This window comes from Ursus arctos, unplaced genomic scaffold (assembly GCF_023065955.2).
Source record: "Ursus arctos isolate Adak ecotype North America unplaced genomic scaffold, UrsArc2.0 scaffold_24, whole genome shotgun sequence".
Lineage (NCBI taxonomy): Eukaryota > Metazoa > Chordata > Mammalia > Carnivora > Ursidae > Ursus > Ursus arctos.
The window spans coordinates 43,658,818-43,680,241 of NW_026622919.1; the positions used below are offsets into that span (position 1 = coordinate 43,658,818).

Consider the following 21,424-nt stretch of genomic DNA (forward strand, 5'->3'; position numbering starts at 1 on the left):
TGCAGCGCCTGGGTGGCTCAGTCAGTTAAGCCACCGACTCCTGATTTTTGGCTCAAGTCCTGATCTCAGGGTCCTGAGATCTGGTCCTGCCTCCGGCTCCAGCGCTAGGAGCGAGTCCGCTTGAGATTCTCTCCCTCCGCTCCTCCCCCACCACTCGCACTCTCTCTCGCTCTCTCACTAAATAAAATCCTTAAAAAATACTTGATTATTAACAGTTCGGCTTTTTATTGAACCGGTTACAGAAGAGATGTAGTCAAAAACGAGTCAAAGACCAAACCGAGCGTCACCATCAGGCTCCTCTGATTCGTCCTTCTTTGCTTCCACCCCCTTCTCACCGGGCAGCAGTGGTGGCCGCAGCTGCTGGGATGGCTCCACCAGCACCTCCGCTGGAGAGCAGATTCCCCGCGTTGACACAGGTCAGGGCCTTTGCAAACAAGCGGGGTGGGAAGGGGTGGACATTTACACGGGATTTTCAGGAAGGCACGGATCTTAGCCTCGGTGAGCGCCACCCGGTCGTGCAGGGTGTGCTCTGAGAAGGTGGGTGTGGGCTGGCGCCAGCCTTGGCTTCAGAGGAAAAGGATTCAGTACTCTTTCACAAGATGAACTTTAAAATCAGTGTCCAATTTCAAGAAATACCCAATTGTGATTTTGTGTGGAACTGCACTGCACTGGTTGGGGAATGCAGGGGAACCGCCGTTTTTAGTTTTCAGGTTTTCCATCTCAGAATATGGCCTGTCTCTGCACTTACCCAAACCTGTGTATCCTTCCAAGTTAACATATGCTTGCATGTCTGGATGAAACCCTTCTTGGTCATCTCTTAGCACTCCTTCAATAAACTGCTGGATGTGATATGGCAGTGATTTTTTCAGGATTCCTACAGTGATATTCACAAGTGAGACTACAGTTTTTATCCTTGGCTTTGCAAAACGAGTGGGAAAGGACTCCAGGCTCCCCCATGCCCTGGAACACTTCATACTGTATAAAAATGATCTGTTTCTTGAAAGATATTTTCTCTTTGCTTTATTAAAAGAAATGTGGCTAGGGACGCCTGGATGGGTCAGGTGGTTAAGCATCTGCCTTCGGCTCTGGTTGTGATCTCAGGATCCTGGGATTGAGCCCTGTGCTGGGCTCCCAGCTCAGTGCGGAGTCTGCTTCTCCCTCTCCCTCTGTCTCTCTCTCTCTCAAATGAATACATAAAATCCTTTTTAAAAATGTGGCTAAATATGGTCCTTAAAAGTGTTAAAGAACTTACATGGAAAAGAGTGGGTCTGGCTTATTTTTATGGGGGGAGGAATATATATATATATATATATATTTTTTTTTTTTTTTAAAGATTTTATTTATTTGTCAGAGAGAGACAGAGAGACAGAGCACAAGCAGGGGGAGCCACAGAGGGAAAAGAGGGACACAGAGGTGTCCCTGGAAATATTTTGATAATCTTTTTCAATTTCTTCCATAATCACTGGATTTTTGAAGTGTTCTCCTCCTGAGAAAATGTAAGAAATTTATGTTTTCTACAAAGTTTTCTCCTTAATGTTTTCAAATTTAATAGTCTAAAATTGTATTGCTTAAAATTTAAAAGATATTTTATTGGCTATATCCCCTTCATTGTTCCTAATTTTATGGGCTTTTTTTCTTTTTTCTAAATAGATATCTTAATTAGATTTGCGAAATCTTTGTCTCTATCAGGAGTCTGTATACTGTACCCTGTTGGCCAAATCCTGCCTGCTGCCTGTTTTTGTAGAGTGTGGTCTAAGAACTGTTTTCACATTTTTAAGTGGTTGGAAAAAAATGAAAATAATGCTCACACACACACACACACACAAAAAAAATAAATAAAGAAGAATAATGCTCACGATGTGAAAAATTATAAGAAATCAAATTTCAGAGTCCATCATGAAGTGTTATTGGAACCCAGCCATACTCATTCATTTGTGCATTGTCAATGGTGGCTTTTTTTTTTTTAATGATTTTTTATTATATTATATTAGTCACCATACAGTACATCCCCGGTTTCCAATGTAAAGTTCGATGATTCATTAGTTGCGTATAACACCCAGTGCAAATGGTGGCTTTTGTGCTACAATGGCAGAGCTGAGTCAAAGAGACATCATGGCCTGCAAAGCCTAAAATATTTACTGTCTAGCCCTTTACAGAAGAAGTTTGCTGAACGCTGTAAGGAGAAGAACAAAGGCAAAAGAGAAGTAGGTAAAATCAAATTCCCTTACAACTGGCAGCCCATTGACAAATACTTAAGACAGGCAAGAGTATGACATTCCTCAAGGAGCTCACAACTGCCTTAATGTCAATGCTTTCCTAGAGGCAAAAAGCAACCTTAGCTTGACAACAGCCAGACCACGATTCTCTCTCCCTCTGCCACCATCCCCCCACCCCCCAGTGTGAATGTGGGTATGAGCTCACTCTCTCTCAATGAATAAATAAATGAAATCTTAATTAAAAAAAAAAAGATTTTATTTATTTATTTGATAGGAAGAGAGAGAGAGAGCACAAGCAGGCAGAGGGAGAAGCAGACTCCCCGCTGAGCAGGGAGCCTGACACTGGACTCGATCCCCGGACCTCAAGATCATGACCCGAGCTGAAGGCAGACGCCTAACCGACTGAGCCACCCAGGCGCCCCTAAATGAAATCTTTAAAATAAATAAATAACTAAATAAAAATATATACATAGGGGGAAAAAAACAGACTAAAAGCAAAAATACCAAAATCTTAAAATGGATTATATATTTTTCCCATTATTCTAGTTTTCCTTAACATATGAAAATCCTTTTGGAAACTTCCTTTATCTAATCAATCACTCCTCACAACCCCAGTGCAGCTCTTTCTGCCCATGGGTCCTGTTTCATGCCTTAATAAAAGCAACTTTTGCACTGAAAACGTCTCAGGAGTTCTTTCTTGACCGTTTGCTCCTGGCCCACATCATATCACCCTGGTCTAACGCACACAAGTTCTGATAGATATATGTACTGAATCCCCCTGTATATTAGTTATCTTGGCTTCAAGACCCTTATTTTTAATATATTTGATCAAAATCAGAGTGGTATATTAAAGTTTCTCACAACTGTGGAGTTTTTGCCGATTTCTCCTGGTATACTTCATGATTTTTGTTTTATAGTCACAATCTCTATGTTTCTGAGAGCCAAGGTTGATGACATATTTCAGCGTGGAAAGTGTCCTATGTAAATACAGAATTCTTTTTACTGGATACCTTGGGTTCTATATTTCATATTAATTCCAGTACCCTGATTTGCTTGTGATTCCTGACATGTCTTACCCAAACATTTGTGTTACTTTGTTATATGTGTTACTTTTGCAAACAGAGTATAGTTGGATTTAATTTTTTTTTTACCCATTCTGAAAGATTCGTTTAGAGTTTAGCCCATTTATAATTACATGCAGATTCATTTTATCACCTTGTTGCTCAGTGAACTGGTTTTTATTTAAAAAAAATTTTTTTTAAAGATTTTATTTATTTGACAGAGAGAGAGTACAGGCAGGGGCAGCGGCAGGCAGAGGGAGAGGGAGAAGCAGGCTCCCTGCTGAGCAGGGTGCCCGACCCGGGCTCGATCCCAGGACCCCGGGATCATGACCTGAGCTGAAGGCAGTCGCTTAACTGATGGAGCCACCCAGGTGCCCCTCACAGAACTGGTTTTTAAAAGAAAATTTTCTTCCCTAGACTAACAGAAAAGGTATACAATCCATTTTTAAGATTTATTTACTTTTAGAGAGAGAGCATGTCATGAGCAAGAGAGAGAGCAGAGGGAGGGGCAGAGGGAGAGGAGAATCTCAAGCAGAACTCTGAGCCCAACGACGGGCGCGATCCCACAACCCCGAGATCACGACCTGAGCTGAAACCAGGAGTTGGACACTCAACCAACTGAGCCACTCAGGTGCCTCCAATCCATTTTAAATTTACTAGAATAATGTTACTGTGTGAATCAGTGTTTTTAATTTTTAAAGTGTAGTAAAAGTTCAAAGAAGGAGGTAGGAATCGCCCTGACTTCCACCTTCAGAAATGATTACTGTTAAGATTATGGTATTTTTGCTTTTCGTCGTTTTTTTCTATGTATATATTTTTATTTAGTTATTTATTTTAAAGATGTATTTATTTATTTTGAGAGAGAGAGCGAGAACACACATGTGCACTAGTGGGAGGGGGAGGGGTGGAGGGAGAGGGAGAGAGAGAATTTCAATCAGACTTGGGCTGAGCATGTGAGAGCCCCCAACTCAGGGCTCGATCTCACAACCCTGAGATCATGACCTGAGCTGAAATCAAGTTGGATGCTTAACCAACTGAGTTGCCCAGGCGCCCCTTTTTAAAACATCATATAAAGAATAAATTATGCATAAAATATAAAGCCTGACAGGTAAAGCCAAAATCTCCAGTCCTCTTTCCATCACTCCACATAGCCAGTATCATGCTATGTATCTATTTCTCTAATCCTTATTAGTCACAGAAAGTACAGGTATTCCTGGCTATACACACATTTACTATCCAAAAGTTTATTCTGAACAACTTGTGAAAAAATTTACCTGAAACTTGCCATGCAAATAAAAACCTGACTATAATGAAATGTCACGCACGTGGACCAAAAACATTTAGGCTAAGATTCTTTGACAGTTAGGGGTAGGCCACTGGAGGAAAGTGGATGGAAGACTACTTTGGTCCCTGTGACTTGGCCATTCTGCCTCAGGGATTCAGCCTGCTATTGTTTACCTGGACAGTACTTTCTATAGTTTTCTGAGCTCTCGACATTTGTATCTTTTTTTTTTTTTTAAGATTTTATTTATTTATTTGAAGAGAGAGAGACAGCCAGCGAGAGAGGGAACACAAGCAGGGGGAGTGGGAGAGGAAGAAGCAGGCTCCCAGCGGAGGAGCCCGACGTGGGGCTCGATCCCAGAACTCTGGGATCACGCCCTGAGCCAAAGGCAGACGCTTAACGACTGAGCCACCCAGGCGCCCCTTGACATTTGTATCTTTTTTGTATGTTTTGTTAAGTACTTTAGAGGCAAGACACAATAAAATCAGGAGTCGGTAACTTTCTGCCATTATAATCCGGAAGCTCCATATACTATTTTTTATATTCACAAAAACAAAACTAAATGAAAATAATATTTTTTAAAATGCCAGTGAATGTACCCAAGGGAAAACATGATTCTGGAAAAACACTCAACAGATGTATTTTAGAAGGAAGCAGTGGCTCAAAGAAGCAAATGAAAGCAGAGAAGAAAATGGAGACTAACTTGCAATGGGATTTCCTAGCATTATAGGATGAAGCCAGGGCTATTTTTGGGTGTTCCATGCGCTTCAGGATGGGGAAGACAGTCTTCCTCCAAAACACCTCTAGTGAAACGCCTACACATTGTATAACTCAGCAGCTGCACTAAAATTAAAGATAAAAACATATATATAAAAGGTTGACAAAATTCTAGATTACCTAACGTGAGAAGACGAAAAGAGCCACCTAAGCATGTACAGCTTACTAAAGCCACATTTACATCAGTCTGTCTATAAATCTGAGGTTTAGGTAATATCTAATTTTTCCCCTCAATAGAGTTAATTAGAAAATTGAGAAAAGTATAATGACTTAATTGAATTGAAAGACATTATCTGCTAAAATGGAGATCATACAATAGAAATACTAGAGACACTGCTTCTTTTCTAATAGTATCTGTTGTCAGTACAGCGTCACTCATGATGCTGGGCACATCCACCCTCTCCATCTACCTTAAACAGCCTTATCTGCAGGCCCGGTTCAGGCAAGCAGGGCTAGGCTGGTCTGTGCTGGTCTGTGTCTAGAGGTGGTCCCTAGATTGTCGGTCCCTGACCAAAGGACAGCCCAAGCAGGCTGGCCAATAGTTCACGGTAGTACTGTGTGAAGAGCTGTGCTCGGCCAGATTGCTCACTTGGAAATTTAAAACAGAAGAATGGGGGAAATCTGTCAGTTAGAAAGAGAAGAGACAGAGTAGTTGAGTCACATGAAGAAGATTTTGATACCTTAACTCAACTGCAGACCCTTTTTTTTTTAGATTTAAAAATATATATATTTTATTTATTCATTTATTTGAGAGAGAGAGAGAGCAAGAGAGGACCAGAAAGCACAAGCAGGGGGAGCAGCAGAGGGAGAGGGAGAAGCAGACTCCCCACTGAGCAGAGAGCCCCACGCAGGGCTTGATCCCAGGACCCTGGCATCATGACCTGAGCTGAAGGCAGATGGCTAATGGACTAAGCCATTCAGGCACCCCCGTAGACCCTTCTTTCTGCAGTCTTGATTATTGTTTCAGTTCTTCTTCACAATAAAAATCCCTCAGTAATAGGGTTTTTAATTTTAAAGTAAATTTACAAACACACACATCATCATCACAACTCAGTGAAGTTAGGATTAAACTACTCATTGTTGAGACGAGAAAATGGAGGGAGAGTGGGATCAAAGAATTTGTTCAGGTCACAGAGCTTCTCAATAGCATAATCATGGTAACACAAGATAGCTAGCTGTGTTTTCCCATTAGACCACCACTACTGTTTTCGCTCACAGTTCTTTCTCCCCAGATATCAGCTACAGCCAGAACAGCACGGTAAGGCGAGCAAAGCTTCCCTCTTACCTGTTTGCTGAATGGTAGTTATTGCCTGAGCGTTACACTGCAACTGTAACATCTGCTTCAACATGGCCACTCCCCAGATATTCAACTCGGAACACAAGACAGGAGGCACTGCTGCTTCCGGCTTAGAGGAATCGGCTGCTTCAAGCTGCTTGCACAGCGCAGACACACTGACAGCACAGAGGAATTTGTATTCTGGGCTATGGTTTTCAGTGTGGGGCAAGAGGTGGAAGACGGCATTATAGTTATTTTCATATTTGCCATTAATATCACATCCTGGAACTGGGGTCTTAACTCCTGTGCCATTTTTCTCACTCTCCCCTCCTACGTCAGAACTGAGCGCTTGTATCAGATTCTCACTTTCAGGTGAACACATGTCCTTGTTACTAATCTCACCACAAAGCTTCTTCAGGACTTTGCCTGCATCCTCAAATCTAGCTAAAAGAGTTGACCTCAGGGCGACGTGGCAAAAGACACCCAGTGCGAGCAGCAGCCCCCCTAGAGGACACTCTATATTATGGTAGAGATCCCAGGCCTGCTGCATACACTCATGGCTGCAGTACTTGGCATAGCTGCATCCATCACAGGGAACCATGGCCAAAGTGTGCTTCAAACATCGGTGACAGTAGAGGTCCCCATTGGTAACTCTGGTATCCCACTTGCTCTCTAGGCCATGATGTAGTGGTGGCCTTTCTCCCGGGTTAAGGACACTCACAAAAGCATCCTCCTTCACCAAGAGCTCTCCTGGGAGAATATCTTTTGTGGCAATCAGATAGCGGCCTCTTAAAGGGTCCACGCGTAGGCCGACAGAAGATGACGCACTGGCAATCTGTTCATTCTCTTCCCTTAGGTCCATATCCTCAAAGACTTTCGTTACAACTTCTGGGAAGGTTGCTGTGAGATTCTCCCTTTCTTTTACCTTCATTTTCAGACGACAGAGGTTTCTCTGCAGAATTTGAAACTGGGCAGCTGCTAGGGTTGGTTTGGCAGCAAAGCTACTTTCAAGATGCCTGATGGTCTGGCCTGCCTCCTGTAGTCTCCCCAGGGTCACCAGACATTCGACCTTACGCAACGTCACCTTGGGTTGCAAACTTTCCGGATACCCATGCATCTGTGCTCTCGTGATGTCTTTAAGACACATCTGAAAACAGAAAGGAAATCCCCAAATGACCCTTGGTTCTGACTCTTCAATGTCTACTGAAAATCTTAACAAAAATCTACAGGAAAGTTAAAGATGATTAAAAATGGAGCAACTATAACCACGTGCTTATTTCTTTAAATCATATTCTACTGTGCAGAACACGTAAAGATTAAGTAATAATTAAGTGATTAAGTAATACTTGTCGAGGATATTGAATTTAATTGTCTTATTAAATATTCCTGTTTTGAGAAAAAAAAGTCTTACAGAGAAGAACTATACTGATTAAAGGGGTAGGCTGAGAAGCCAGACAGATCTACATTCCACTTCTGATTGCTTCTTACTAGCTGTATGACCTTCTGCAAGCAACTTAATTTCTCAGCGTCTTAGTGCTCTCATCTGAAAAACACGGATACCTCACAGGGTTGTTTTAAGGATGAAATAACGTAATATACCTAAAGTGCTGAAAAGAGTGTATGTGTTTAATGTATGATAATCGCTGCTACAAGAAGGGAAATAGAAATAACCAATACAGGGAGGTTATAAAGGGTTAAATATTTCACAAGTTCTTCCAATTGTTGTCCTCAATTGTCTAGGACTTTCTTGCTTAGGACCTAGAGTTAAATTCTTGCTCGCCTCTTTTATTTTATTTTTAGAGAGAGAGAGAGGGGGAGGGCAGGGGGGAGGGGCAAAGGAAGTGGGAGAGAGAGAATCTTAAGCAGGCTCCACGCCCCAGCGCAGAGCCCAATGTGGGGCTCAATCTCAGGATCCTGAGATCATGATCTGAGCTGAAATCAAGAGTCAGACGCTCAACCGACTGAGCCACCCAGGCGTCCCCCTTGTTCGTCTCTTTCAGTTCCAAGGGCAATAAGTGTGAACCTGTGATTATTCAACTAGTTCTTAATTCTAGGGCATATTTTAAAATTTCTGTGGAATTCCAAAATGGATGTACCAAAATGACATTTGAGAGCTTGGCTTTAGCCCTCAATTGGAGAATGAGAACAAAGCCACTCATATCAAGCCCACTCCCTCACAGACATACACAGGCACTTCCGTGCAACTTTTACTTGCCCATTCAAAATTCGCATTGAAGGTGAGTCATATTACTGCAGGGATAATCTTGAACATGCTCCACTTATTAAGAAACAAACAAACAAGTAAATAGTTTGCAAACACTTGGAACCTAAAGTATTATTAGCAACATATCTCATAGCTGATCTTGACACTGAGAACTGCTGACCCACTGGATATAGTCCATGGCCCCGTGCCGTGTGCCATGACTCCTGTCAACCAATATGACCCACATGATCACCTGTGATAGGTAAAATGAAGCAGCGGAAAGAACAAATTTGGGAGGATACCAATTTTCTTCCAACTCAACCAGCTGAAGCAGGGCCCAGTTTTAGTGCTCTAAGGTAGGCGCGGAGCTGAAGGTCTAGTCTTCCAGTGAACCCCCTACAGATCCTCTCCCATCACACCAGGCACCCCGATACTCACTTCATACTCATCCAGGTAGAAGAGGGCCGCAGACCGATTGGCATAACACAGTGAAATGTCTGCAGTGTGAGGCTTTGCATGCGATATTCCCTGCAAAACAATCAACCAGTTAAAAACATAAATGAAAACTGGCATTTTAAAAAATAATTTCTACCCCCAACATGGGGCTGGAACTCATGACCCAAGATCAAGAGTCACATGCTCCACCTACTGAGCCAGCCAGGTGCCTGAAAACTAGCGTTTTTAAAGCTCTTTTGTGGGGGACGCCTGGGTGGCTCCATCTTGAGGCTCATGTTAAGAGTCTCCTTAAGCTCAGGTCATGATCCCAGGGTTCTGGGATGGAGCCCCGCATCCTGCTCAGCAGGGAGTCTGCTTCTCCCTCTGCCTGCCGCTCCCTGGCTTGTGCAAAGTGTGTGTGTGCGCGCGTGAGCACGCGCTCTCTCTCTCTGACAAATAAATAAATAAAATCTTTTAAAAAAGTACACTTTTTTTTCAGATAATAAGGGCTATACTACGAAAGATGGCCTGAAATTGGTAACGGTAGTGGATCTCTTTGTGCTTCAGCTTCACTTTTAACCACCTTAGAGCAAAGCTGGGAAGATTAAGTGAGGAGATAAATAGTCCAAGCACTCTGAAGACAGCAGCATCAGACACAGCTTCAGCCACAAACAATACTGAAGGTAAATGAAAACGGAGGAAACTTTGCAAGCACAATCCTGCACATAACAAAGGGTGAGTGGCACAAATGGATATTCACAGAAGAAACGCTAATGATACTTATTTCTTAGAAAACAAATAGCTAATTCATTTGTGGATTGTAAAATATATGAAAACGAAAGTACACAAAGTTTCCTTTTTTTCTACCACCAAATTGGCAGGGATGAATAATTATCATAAAGGCAGCATCTCAAATCACTGAAGAAAAGATAGGGATTATTCAATAAAAGTATTGTGACAAGTAGGTAGCCACTGAAGATAAAGTTGGCTCTCTATTTATGATAAACCTTTCATTATGATAAATTCCAAATGGATCAAAATCTTAATATAAAAAATGAAACTCTCAGAGCACTAGAAGAATCTATAGGAATAATCTAAAGTAATGTTGGAGTGAGGAATCCCTTTCTAACTATGACACAAAACCCAGAAGTCATAAGAGGTAAATAAATTTGACTATATAAAACATTTCTTTACAGCAAAAACCAATAAAAGCAGTATCAAAAGGCAAACTTGAACTGGAAAAAATATCTGCGACTCATATCACAGGCAAAGGGCTCATTTCTTTACTTTATGATTAGTTCCTACAGCTCAATAAGATGACCAATAGTTTAATAGGAAAATAAGCAAATAACAGGAACAGATAGTTCTAACGGGAAATACAAATGGCTCGTAAACATATGAAAAAATGCTCAACTTCATTTGTAATCAGCAAAATGCAAATGAAAACTCTACTGGATCTTGAAAACATTATGCTGAGGGAAATAAGCCAGAAACAAAAGAACAAATATCGTACGATTTCACTTGCATGAGGCACCTGAAATTGGCAGTACCCTAGAGACAGAAAGTAGAACAGAGGTTGTCTGAGGTGAGGGGGGAGGGGCTGTGGAGAGTTACTGTTTGTTTAATGGGCATAGAGTTTGGGTTGATGAGAATGTTCTGGAAATATAAAATGATGATGGTTGCACAACACTGAGAATGTACTTAATGCCACTGCACTATATACTTAAAAATGGTTAAAACGGAACATTTTATGTAGTGTATATTTTATCACAATAAAAAAAGTTTTTATCTGATAAATTGAAAAAAAAAAATCCCAAGTCTACTGAGATACTATTTTTTACCTATCAGACTGGCAAAGATAAATAAAACTGATAGCACACTGAGTTGCCAAGGAGTGGGAAAACGGGCATTCTCATATGTTGCTAGTGGGAGTGTAAGTTGGCTTCATGATTATGAAGGGCAAGTTAGCAATATGTATGTGTATTTCATATATATCCATATCATTTATCTCTCCATCACATCAGCAATTCTTCTAGAATTTATCCTACCGATAGAAGCCTTTACCCTAAAGATATGTGCAAAATAACATATGCAAAGTTTCTCAACACAGGGTTGTCTGGAACAGCAAAAGATAGGAAACAACTTAGATCAATTACACATAGATCTATAAGACACTGATTACATAAACTATACGTCCGTTTTATGGAATATCATGTAGCTATAAGAAAAGAATAAGGAAGCTCTTAATGTACTGACGTAGGATGATCTTCAAGATACTATTAAGTGAAAAAAGCAAGGAGCTGAACAGTATATATAGAATGTTATTTACATAAAAAGTGTTGGGTGTGCAGGAACGAGAGTATTTGTATTCATTTATATATGCGAAAGTATCTCTGGAAAGATACCAAAAAAAAAAAAAAAAGATTTACTTATTTACTTTAGAGAGGGAGCATGTGAGCCGGAGGAGGTGCAGAGGGAGAGACTGCAGCAGACTCCTTGCTTAGCACTGAGAAAGGAGCCCGAGGTGGGGCTTGATCTTAAGACCCTGAAACATCAGGACCCTGAGATCATGACCTGAGCTGAAATCGAGAGTCAGAGGCTTAAATGACTGAGCCACCCAGGTGCCCTTGGAAAGATACATTCAACAGTGCTAGCTTCTGGTGTTGGGTAAAGAGGTGGCGAGGGGACAGAAGAAATAGACTATATTGTATATATACTCTTGTACCTTTTGAATTCAAACAATGTAAACATATTTCCTATTCAAAAATAAATAGAGGGGCACCTGGGTGGCTCAGTCAGTTAAACGTCTGCCTTCAGCTCAGGCTGTGATCCCAGGGTCCTGGGATTGAGCCCTGCATCGGGCTCCCTGCTCAGCGGGAAGTCAGCTTCTCCCTTTCCCTCTGCCTTCGCCCACTGCTTGTGCACTCACTCTCTCTCCCAAATAAATAAAATCTTTAAACATAAATAAATAGATAAAGTAATAACAAAATCTTAATAACTAGTATTGCTAAGGATATAGAGAAATGGACGTTCCCATACTTTACTAGGAGGGTTGTTAACTAGTTCTTTCTTAGACAACAACTCAGCATCAAGTACCAAAGGCCTTGAAGAAATACATTCAAATGACCCAGCAATTGCTCTTCTAGGAATTTATCCTAAGAAAACAATCAGATATGTAGAAATATTTACATAGAAAGACGCTCCTTTGTAGCTTTACAATACCAAGCAATTTGCCAACATTAGGCGATGTTAATCAAGTATAGTTCTCTGTAATGAACACTAAGCTAGCTGTAAAAAATCATGTGCTAGTGGAAAATTTAATAACACGAGAAAATGGTCACAATAAATTGTTGAGGGAAAAAAGCAGATTACAAAACAGTAAGTGCAGCATTATCCCAATTTTGTAAAAGAAAAACATATTTTCGGAGGAAAAAGTGTCTGGATGGATATAAGCAAAAATGTTAACAGTGCCTATCATTGATTATGTGATTTTTTTACTCCTTATGCTTCTCTCTATTTTCCAAGTAAATTACAAAATATAGTACTTTTATAATCAGATAAAAACAACAAATATTATTTTAAAAAAGAAAGAAAACAGCTGCTTTGTAGAAAATTGCAAAGTACCATAATCACCAAAATACTAGCTTCATGAAATAGGAAGGCTCATCTCCCTCCACATCCAGAGCAAACCTTAATTTTTTGTCTGATTTCACTTTTTACTTGTTTTCCTTGAACAGCTTCCAATGGGATCACATTTCTGATATACATGCATAAGGTTGAAGAGATTAGCTCTGAAAAAGAACTATTAAGTCATTTATTAGTATATCATTACATCTAGTGAATCTTAAGTCTTCAGCATTCACTAATGCTCAGAGTATTCCACTAAATACGTTATAACATTACAAAGCAGGGCTTTTATCCCTTACAGAGGCTGTTCTTTTTTTTTTTTTTTTTAAGATTTTATTTATTTGACAGACAGAGACAGCAAGAGAGGGAACACAAGCAAGGGGAGGGGGAGAGAGAGAAGCAGGCTTCCCACCAAGCAGGGAGCCCGATGTGGGGCTCAATTCCAGGATCCGGGGATCATGACCTGAGCTGAAGGCAGATGCTTAACGACTGAGCCACCCAGACACCCGTACAGAGGCTGTTCTAAGTCCGACAGTTGTTGGAAAACTAATTCCAAACATTATGCTTAGCCCTGTTAAAGATGCAGAGTAGGGATACGCTCTTCAAATTCACACTCATTCTTTTAATATACAAGATCACAGACCTGGTGCAAGGGATTGGTTCATTCTTGCTTTAGGCCCATATTTATCTCTTAAATGTTATGGAAGGAAGTCTCTCTGGGGTCTTGTTTCAGTTTCTACCATGGAAGCAGGACAATAAGAGCAGCAGAGTGGTAAAAGCCACTTTTTCTCATCAAAATCTAGTTCATGATGTTTAATTTTAAATACAGGCACACCTCGTTTTAATGTGCTTCGCAGGTATGTTTTGTTTTGTTTTGTTTACAAACTAAAGGTTTGTGGCAATCCTGCACGGAGCAAGTCTATCGACACCGTGTAACAGCATTTGCTTACACTGCATCTCTGTGTCACATTTCGTTAATTCCTGCAATATTTCAAACTGTCATCATTATTATATTTGTTATGGTGAGCTGGGATGAGTGATGATGACTTGCTGAAAGCTCAGATTGTGGTATTGTTTTTAGCAATAAAGTATTTTTAAATTAAGGTAGGTATACATTTTTTTTTAGACATCATGCTATTGCACATTTAACAGACAATGGTATGATGTAAGCAATTCTTATACACACTGGGAAACCAAAAAATTCACTTGACACGCTTTACTGCAGTAGTCTGGAACCACACCCACAATATCTCCTAGGTATTTCTGTATCTGTTGACAACCTTTAAAATGCAGTTCAAACAGGCTGTGGCAATTGAGCTTATTTTCCTTTCAGACTTAATCTAAGTCATACTGGTTGTAAACTAACACTGTGGCTAACCAAAAATCGAGGTGCTCGATTGGGACTATGAAGCCAACAGCCCCATCAGTCATCAGATAAAAGTGGCACGCAGTTCAGTGACAGCTGACAGACACGGGCAAGGCAGGGCCAGGGGTCCAATAAGCCTACAGCACTACAAGGTATCTGAGGGAATTTGAGAATATAAGTTTCTGAACGGAATCCAGGACATATAATACAAACTACCTGCTGTTTCGCCGTATAACCAGAATTCTGCCAGTTTTATCAAGTTCAATTCACAAGTTATAAACAAAGCAACCACTGGCTACACAATTCAGCAAGATGGTTCTATCTTCTGAAGAAATAAGCCCTGTGAAATTGCTAACACAGCCCCTCCTGCTGAGCTGGGGGTACCTTACCTTAGAGTACAGCACTGTGGCTCCCGTATAATCCTTCTTCTGAAATTTTTTGTTTCCCTCTTCTCTGTAGAACGGGGGAGCGCTGGGGTCCTTTCCCACAAGGTAACCTCCAGAGAGACTTTTCAAAAACATCTCATCCTCAGGTCTTCATGAAGAAACAAACAAAAAAGAGCACAAATTTGTTATTTCAAGTGAAGCTCCTAACCACTGAACTTGAAATGGGAGTGAGTACCTGCAAAACACTGGGACACATGAGGTTGTCTGTGTCATGTTATGTGAACGGGGGAGGGTGACCTTGCCTAAAATAATGGATTCTCTGCTAATAATTTCCTTTTTCCACTCTCTCTCTACCTTTAGAAACCTTCCCTTTTCTGTAGCCCTTTGGAGCTCCCCTCTACTTGCTACATGGGATGCTGCTCAACATTTTAAAAAAAGATTTATTTATTTGAGAGACAGACAGAGAGCATGAGTAGAGGCAGAGGGAGAAGCAGGCTCCCCGCTGAGCAAGGAGCCGGGTATGGGGCTCCACCCGGGACCCTGGGATCACGACCTGCGCCGAAGGCAGATGCTTAACCAACTGAGCCACCCAGGCGCCCCAGGATGCTGCTCAATTTATGAATCAATTAACCAAGCCAATTTGATTTTAAAAATTTACTTGGTTGACTTTTTGTTATTTAACAAAGGATATCACACAGTAATTCTTGGTACTATTTTGTAAGTAATTCTGAAATTATTAATCTGAAAAGCTAAAAAAGCAAGTATACAAATGTTCTATATTATAATAAAATTAACAAGGTCGATCTAATACACACACAAATATACACACACGCTGGCAACGGAGGCTCTACCTTTCTTCCAACAAGGAGAAACAGTATAGAATACCCTAGATTCTCTTTGACTGTAAAGCAATAAAGTAAAATATTCATGATGTGAAAACTAAGAATTCTCGTAAGCAACCCTTGGGTCAAAGAAATCAAAATCAAAACTGAAGAATGTTTAGAAAAGTGTTTTTCAAATTTGTGTTTACAAAGACCCATAATAAGAAATATCTTTTAACCTATGATTCAGTACGATGCATCTGTGTATGTAAATATTGAAATTTCACAAAACATTACTACGTATGAGTTAATATCAAACATTTTATTAATACTTAAATACAATATAGAAAAGTCTCAAATAACATAAAAAGGAAAATTGGAAAAGATTTTATTCAATTTAAGAGGTGTGCTTGGGGCACCTGGGTGGCTCAGTTGATTAAGAGTCCCAACTCTTGATTTCAGCTCGGGTCATGATCTCAGGGCCCTGGGATCAAGCCCTGCGTTGGGTTCTGGGATCAGCACAGAGTCTGCTTGTCTCTCTCCTTCTGCCCCCCCGCCCCCCGCCACTGGCACTCTCTCTTTAAAATAAATAAATAAAATCTTCAAAAGGTGTGCTTGCCTGCTCTAAATTTATTCCAGTCCAAAACATGATGAGGACCATACCCCATGCATGTCTGGTGCACCAAAGAGCCTGTTTTTTTTTTTTTTTTTTTAATTAGGTTAACCCCGAAAGATCCTAGTTCAAACAAAAAGATTGTGGTGAATAATAATAACAGCAAAGCTCTTCTTGCCTAACAATGGATATTCTTTATCTTAATTCAAAATGATGATAAATTCAATGTTGTGTAATTGTTCTTTAGGGCAATTAAGAACTGAGCAGCAATAATTCATTCTTTTCTTTAGGCACCAAGTTAACTCAGTAATTGATTCAAAGTTTTGAAAAGCAAATGGATGTTCTATCTTTTTTTTTTTTAATATTTCAAATTTTCTTCTGGAACAGTATGATAAAAAATTTGAGGAAGTGAGATAAAACAATTTTTCTAATTAATTTTTATGGTAGTAAAATACACATGGCAAAATTTACATTTCAGCCATTTTTAGGTGCACAGTTCAGTGGCATTAAGTACATTCACAACATTGTACAATCACCACCACCATCCATTTCCAGAACTTTGTCGCCATCCCAAACTGAAACTCTTACTCATTAAAAGATAACTCCCCATTCCTCCGCCTTCCTAGCCCCTGGTAACCTCTATTCTATGTTCGGTCTCTATGAATTTGTCTATTCTAGATACGTCAGATAAGCGGAATCATATAATATTTATCCTTTTATGCCTGGCTTATTTCACTTAGCATACTATTCCCCAGACTCATCCATATTGTAGCATGTACCAGAACTTCATCTCCTTTTATGGATGCATTATAATCTATTTTATGTATATGCCAAATTTTGTTTATCCATTCATCTGTGGATGGACATTTGGGTTGCTTCCATTTTTGGCTATTGGGAAAAATACTGCCATGAACATCGGTGTGCAAATATCTGTTAAAGTTCTGTTTTCAATTCTTTGGGGTATAAATGCAAAAGGGTGTTGCTGGATCATATAGTAATTCTAGATTTAAATTTTTTTAAAGATTTTATTTACTTATTAGAGAGAGAGAGAACCAGCTGGGCGAGAGGGAGAGGGAGAAACAGACACCCCACTGAGCAGGGGCCCAATGTGGGGCTCAATCCCAGGACCCTGGGATCATGACCCAAGCTGAAGGCAGACGATTAACCAACTGAGCCACCCAGGCGCTCCTCTAGCTCTAATTTTTTGAGGAATTATACTGTTCCCCATAGTGGCTGTACCTTTTACATTCTCACCAGCAATGCACAAAGACTCCAGTTTCTCCACATCCTCACTGACACGTGCTTTTTCTGTTTTTTTTCCCCTAGTAGCCATCCTAATGAATGTGAGGTGCCATCTCATTGTAGTTTTGATTTGCATTTCCCTAGTGATTGGTGATGTTAAGAGCACCTTCTCATGTGCTTTTTGGCCATTTATATATCCTTTTTGGAGAAATGTCTATTCAAGTCCTTTGCCCATTTTTTAAAAGGTTTTTTAAATTTATTCATTTGAGAGAGAGAGTGAGTGAGAGCACAAGCAGTGCGGAGGGTCAGAGGGAGAGGGAGAAGCAGACTCCACGCTGAGCAGGGGGCCCGATATGAGGCTTGATCCCAGGACCCCGGGATCATGACCTGAGCTAGAGGCAGACTGAGCCACCCAGGTACCCCTTTTGCCCATTTTTAAATCAGGTTGTTTGTTCTCTTGCTGTTGTTCTCTATATATTCTAAATATTAATCCCTTATCAGATATGTGATTTGCCAATATTTTCTCCCATTCTGTGGGTTGCCTTTTTTAAAAATCTTATTTATTTATTTATTTATTTTTTAGTAATCTCTCTGCCTACTGTGGGGCTTGAACTTACAACCCTGACATCAAGAGTCACATGCTCCACCGACTAAGCCAGTCAGGTGCCCCTCTGTAGGCTGCCTTTTTACTCTGCTGATATTATCTTTTTATGCACAAAGTGTTCTAATTTTCACGAAGCCCGATTTGTCTATTATTTCTTTTGTTGCCAGTGTCTTTGGTGTTATATCCAAGAAAATATTGCCAGCCGATGTCATAAGCTTTTGCCTTAGGTTTTCTTCTAAAAGTTTTATAGTTTTAGCGCTGAAGTTTAGGTCCTTGGGCTATTCTGAATTAGCTTTTGTATGTGGTATAAGGTAAAGGTCCAATTCATTCTTTTCATGTGCATTCTAATTAGGGAGCAGACAGAAAGAACCAAGTTTCTTCTTCTTCTTCCAGTCTTGCCTTTTCTCTCTAGACTCCTACAGAGGGAAAACCTCTCATGGAGTCAACTGGCAAAGCATCAAGTTCCAGCCTCAGCAGAGAGTACAGAGGATTGAGACTGGAGCTGAGAAACAATAGCTTATTAACTCCCATACAACCATATATACATGCTTTTTCCTGAACCATTTGAATGTAAGTACAATCATCATGAAAGTTCACCTCTAAGCATTTCAGTAGGCCTCTGCTAAGAATAAGAACGTTTTATACCTTCATATCACACACTATCATTATCACACCTAAAAAAATTAACACTAATTCAAATATTTAAATTTAAAACTTCCCAATTATTCCTAAGATATCTTTTATGTTCTTCCTTTTGCCCCGCCCTGATCCAGGATCAAAGTTTTGTTTTGTTTTGTTTTTATTTATTTATTTTAGAGATAGAGCAAGTGGGGGGAAGAGCAGAGGGAGAGGGACAAGCAGACTCTGTGCTGAGCGCAGAGCCCGAGGTGGGGCTCAATCCTAGTGAATAAGGAAGGGGTTAAGGTATAGGCAGGGAGGGGGAGGGGGCCCCTGGCTGGGCTCTGAAACTATTCCTGGCAGGCAGAAGCGCTGAGCCAGCCTGAACGAGAGATCAAGAAACACATCACCTGGCCTCCGATGTTGGTGGCTACTGTGCAATCATAGAAAATCGCCAAACTTCCAAGAATTAAGTCACTGAGGGTATTACCAATAGTCCTTGCTCAAACCAAGACCGGCACAAGAATCTCAAGGCACAAGCTTCCCAGTCAGTTCTCAATAAAAGGCTGCCGCTAAAAGCCCTCAGTGGCAGCCCATCCGGGACCCCTCTCAACTCTAGAGAGCCTCTTCTTTCCTTTCGGTTCTCACCTTCGCTTAATAAACTTTCACTTCGGGGCGCCTGGGTGGCTCAGTTGTTAAGCGTCTGCCTTCGACTCAGGGCGTGATCCCGGTGTCCTGGGATCAAGCCCCACATCAGGCTCCTCCACTGGAAGCCTGCTTCTTCCTCTCCCACTCCCCCTGCTTGTGCTCCCTCTCTCGCTGGCTGTCTCTGTCAAATAAATAAATAAAATCCTAAAACAAACAAACAAACTTTCACTTCACTTCAACCTTTTGTGTCCATGAGATTCATTCTTTGAGTCTGTGAGACAAGAACCCTGTAATCCTGTGACACTAGGACCCTGAGATCGTGACCTGAGCTGAAATCAAGAGTCCATGTCGTTGAAATGACTGAGCCACCCAGGCGCCCCAAGGATCAAAGTTTTAATGTACTACATTTAGTTGTTATTTCTCTTCAGTCTCTTGAGATAGTCTGATAATTTGTTTTTCATGACTGACTTTTTTGAAGACTCAAGGCCAGGAAATATTCCACACTCTGGTTTTGTCTCATTGCTTCCTCATGATTAGGATCAGATTAAACAATTCTTGTCAAGGAAATTAGTACATAGTTAAATCTGTATACTTGTATTGCTTCAAGTCAGGAGACATTATAATGTCAAGTAGTCCCCACTGGAGGCTAAGTTTGGTCGCTTGGTTGAAGTGGTGACTGTGGATCTCTCCAATGCAAAGATACCTTTCCCCTTGCACTTAATAAGTAATTTACGGGCTGTACTTTGAGACCATGTAAATAACTTGTTCCAACAGTGTTTCTTCTAATGGTTTGAACATCCACTGATGCCCATTGCCACAATCAGTTATTATCCTGGGTTAAAAAATGGTGATTTTCTGGGGCGCCTGGGTGGCACAGCGGTTAAGCGTCTGCCTTCGGCTCAGGGCGTGATCCCGGCGTTGTGGGATCGAGCCCCACATCAGGCTCCTCCGCTATGAGCCTGCTTCTTCCTCTCCCACTCCCCCTGCTTGTGTTCCCTCTCTCGCTGGCTGTCTCTATCTCTGTCAAATAAATAAATAAAATCTTTAAAAAAAAATGGTGATTTTCTAGTTCTATCATTATTTCTAAATTTATTAATTGGCATTCTTCTGTAAAGACAAATGCTTCCTCCTTTCTTTTGCTTATTTATGTCTTTGAGTAAAATAATTCAATGTTAGAAACTATTATTATAATACATTTTGATGCTCCATTTGTCCTAAATTTGGCCAGTGGGAACGGAACCTCTTCAGTTTGGCTCTTATGTTCTTTTTTTATATAAATCCATTAAACTTTTGAGTGCTTCCTTGCTTTCTGGTACCACAAGGTATGCCAGTTGAATCAGTACAAAATCAAAACAAACAGTGTGGAGAATGAGTCTGTTTAGGATTTCCCAGGACACTGTGAGATATTATTAATTGTGGGGGAGGGTCACCTGCCTCAAAAGGACTTCGATACTGATAAAAGCTACCTATTTTGGGAAAACATTCCTCAAAGACTGTAAATCAGCAAGAAAGAAAAGGATATGCCTGGCTTTAAACTTTAAAGGCCCAATTCACACTTTTACTTAATGGGCATGCATATAGAGATTAGAAGTTTAAATGTTTTGGTCACTAGATTATGACTGAATAGTTTTACAAACAAGTCTACAGAGCTAACTTGTTCTAAGTAAAGCAGTTTGGGGACGAAGCAGTGAGAGATACAAGGAAAAAATTAAAATGGAGGTAATTATTAACTTCAGGGAAAACAAGAGTTGTACAAGAAGTGAAATGTAATTCGAAGCCTACTTCGTGGTTCATAGGAGTAGTACTTACATGGCTATTTGTTTAACCAGTATATTCTACTGATTATATTACATTATAAACTATAATATAGTTATGAGGATGAGGCAAAAACAAAGTATATACACATAATTTGGAGTTAAGAGAGCAAAATTTGACATCTAAAGCTAAAAATCCAAAGAATAGCAGTATTAGCATACTGTTTAGTAATATGAAATTAAATACCAGAAGACAGTTAAAGCAGCATCCTCTGGGGAATAGGAACGGGGAAGAATGAGACAAAGGGTGGCTGTTTTTCTTTATAAGAGCTGAAGTACTATTTGACTTCTTGCACTATGTGTATATTATTCTGATAAAAAATTCAACTAAAAATGGAAAATATTTCCATTTATTTAATTTTTTTAAAAAAGATTTTATTTATTTGTCAGAGCAAGAAGGTGAGCAAGCACAAGCAGGGGGAGGAGTGGCAGGCA

General features: G+C 40.4%; 1 protein-coding gene across 4 annotated transcripts in view; it reads right to left on the reverse strand.

Annotated features, from left to right (window-relative positions):
• The window catches only part of SMYD4 (SET and MYND domain containing 4), a 73,668-nt gene that overhangs the window by 37,762 nt on the left and 14,482 nt on the right, over positions 1-21,424 (reverse strand). For all 4 annotated transcript variants that reach the window (XM_026517846.4, XM_048223304.2, XM_026517847.4 and 1 more), the window contains exons 3-5: positions 14,633-14,777; positions 9,254-9,343; positions 6,622-7,759 (exon numbers count right to left, since the gene is read on the reverse strand). In XM_026517846.4, the coding sequence (XP_026373631.1) occupies positions 6,622-7,759; positions 9,254-9,343; positions 14,633-14,777 (1,373 nt within the window). The remainder of the gene's footprint in view (positions 1-6,621; positions 7,760-9,253; positions 9,344-14,632; positions 14,778-21,424) is intronic.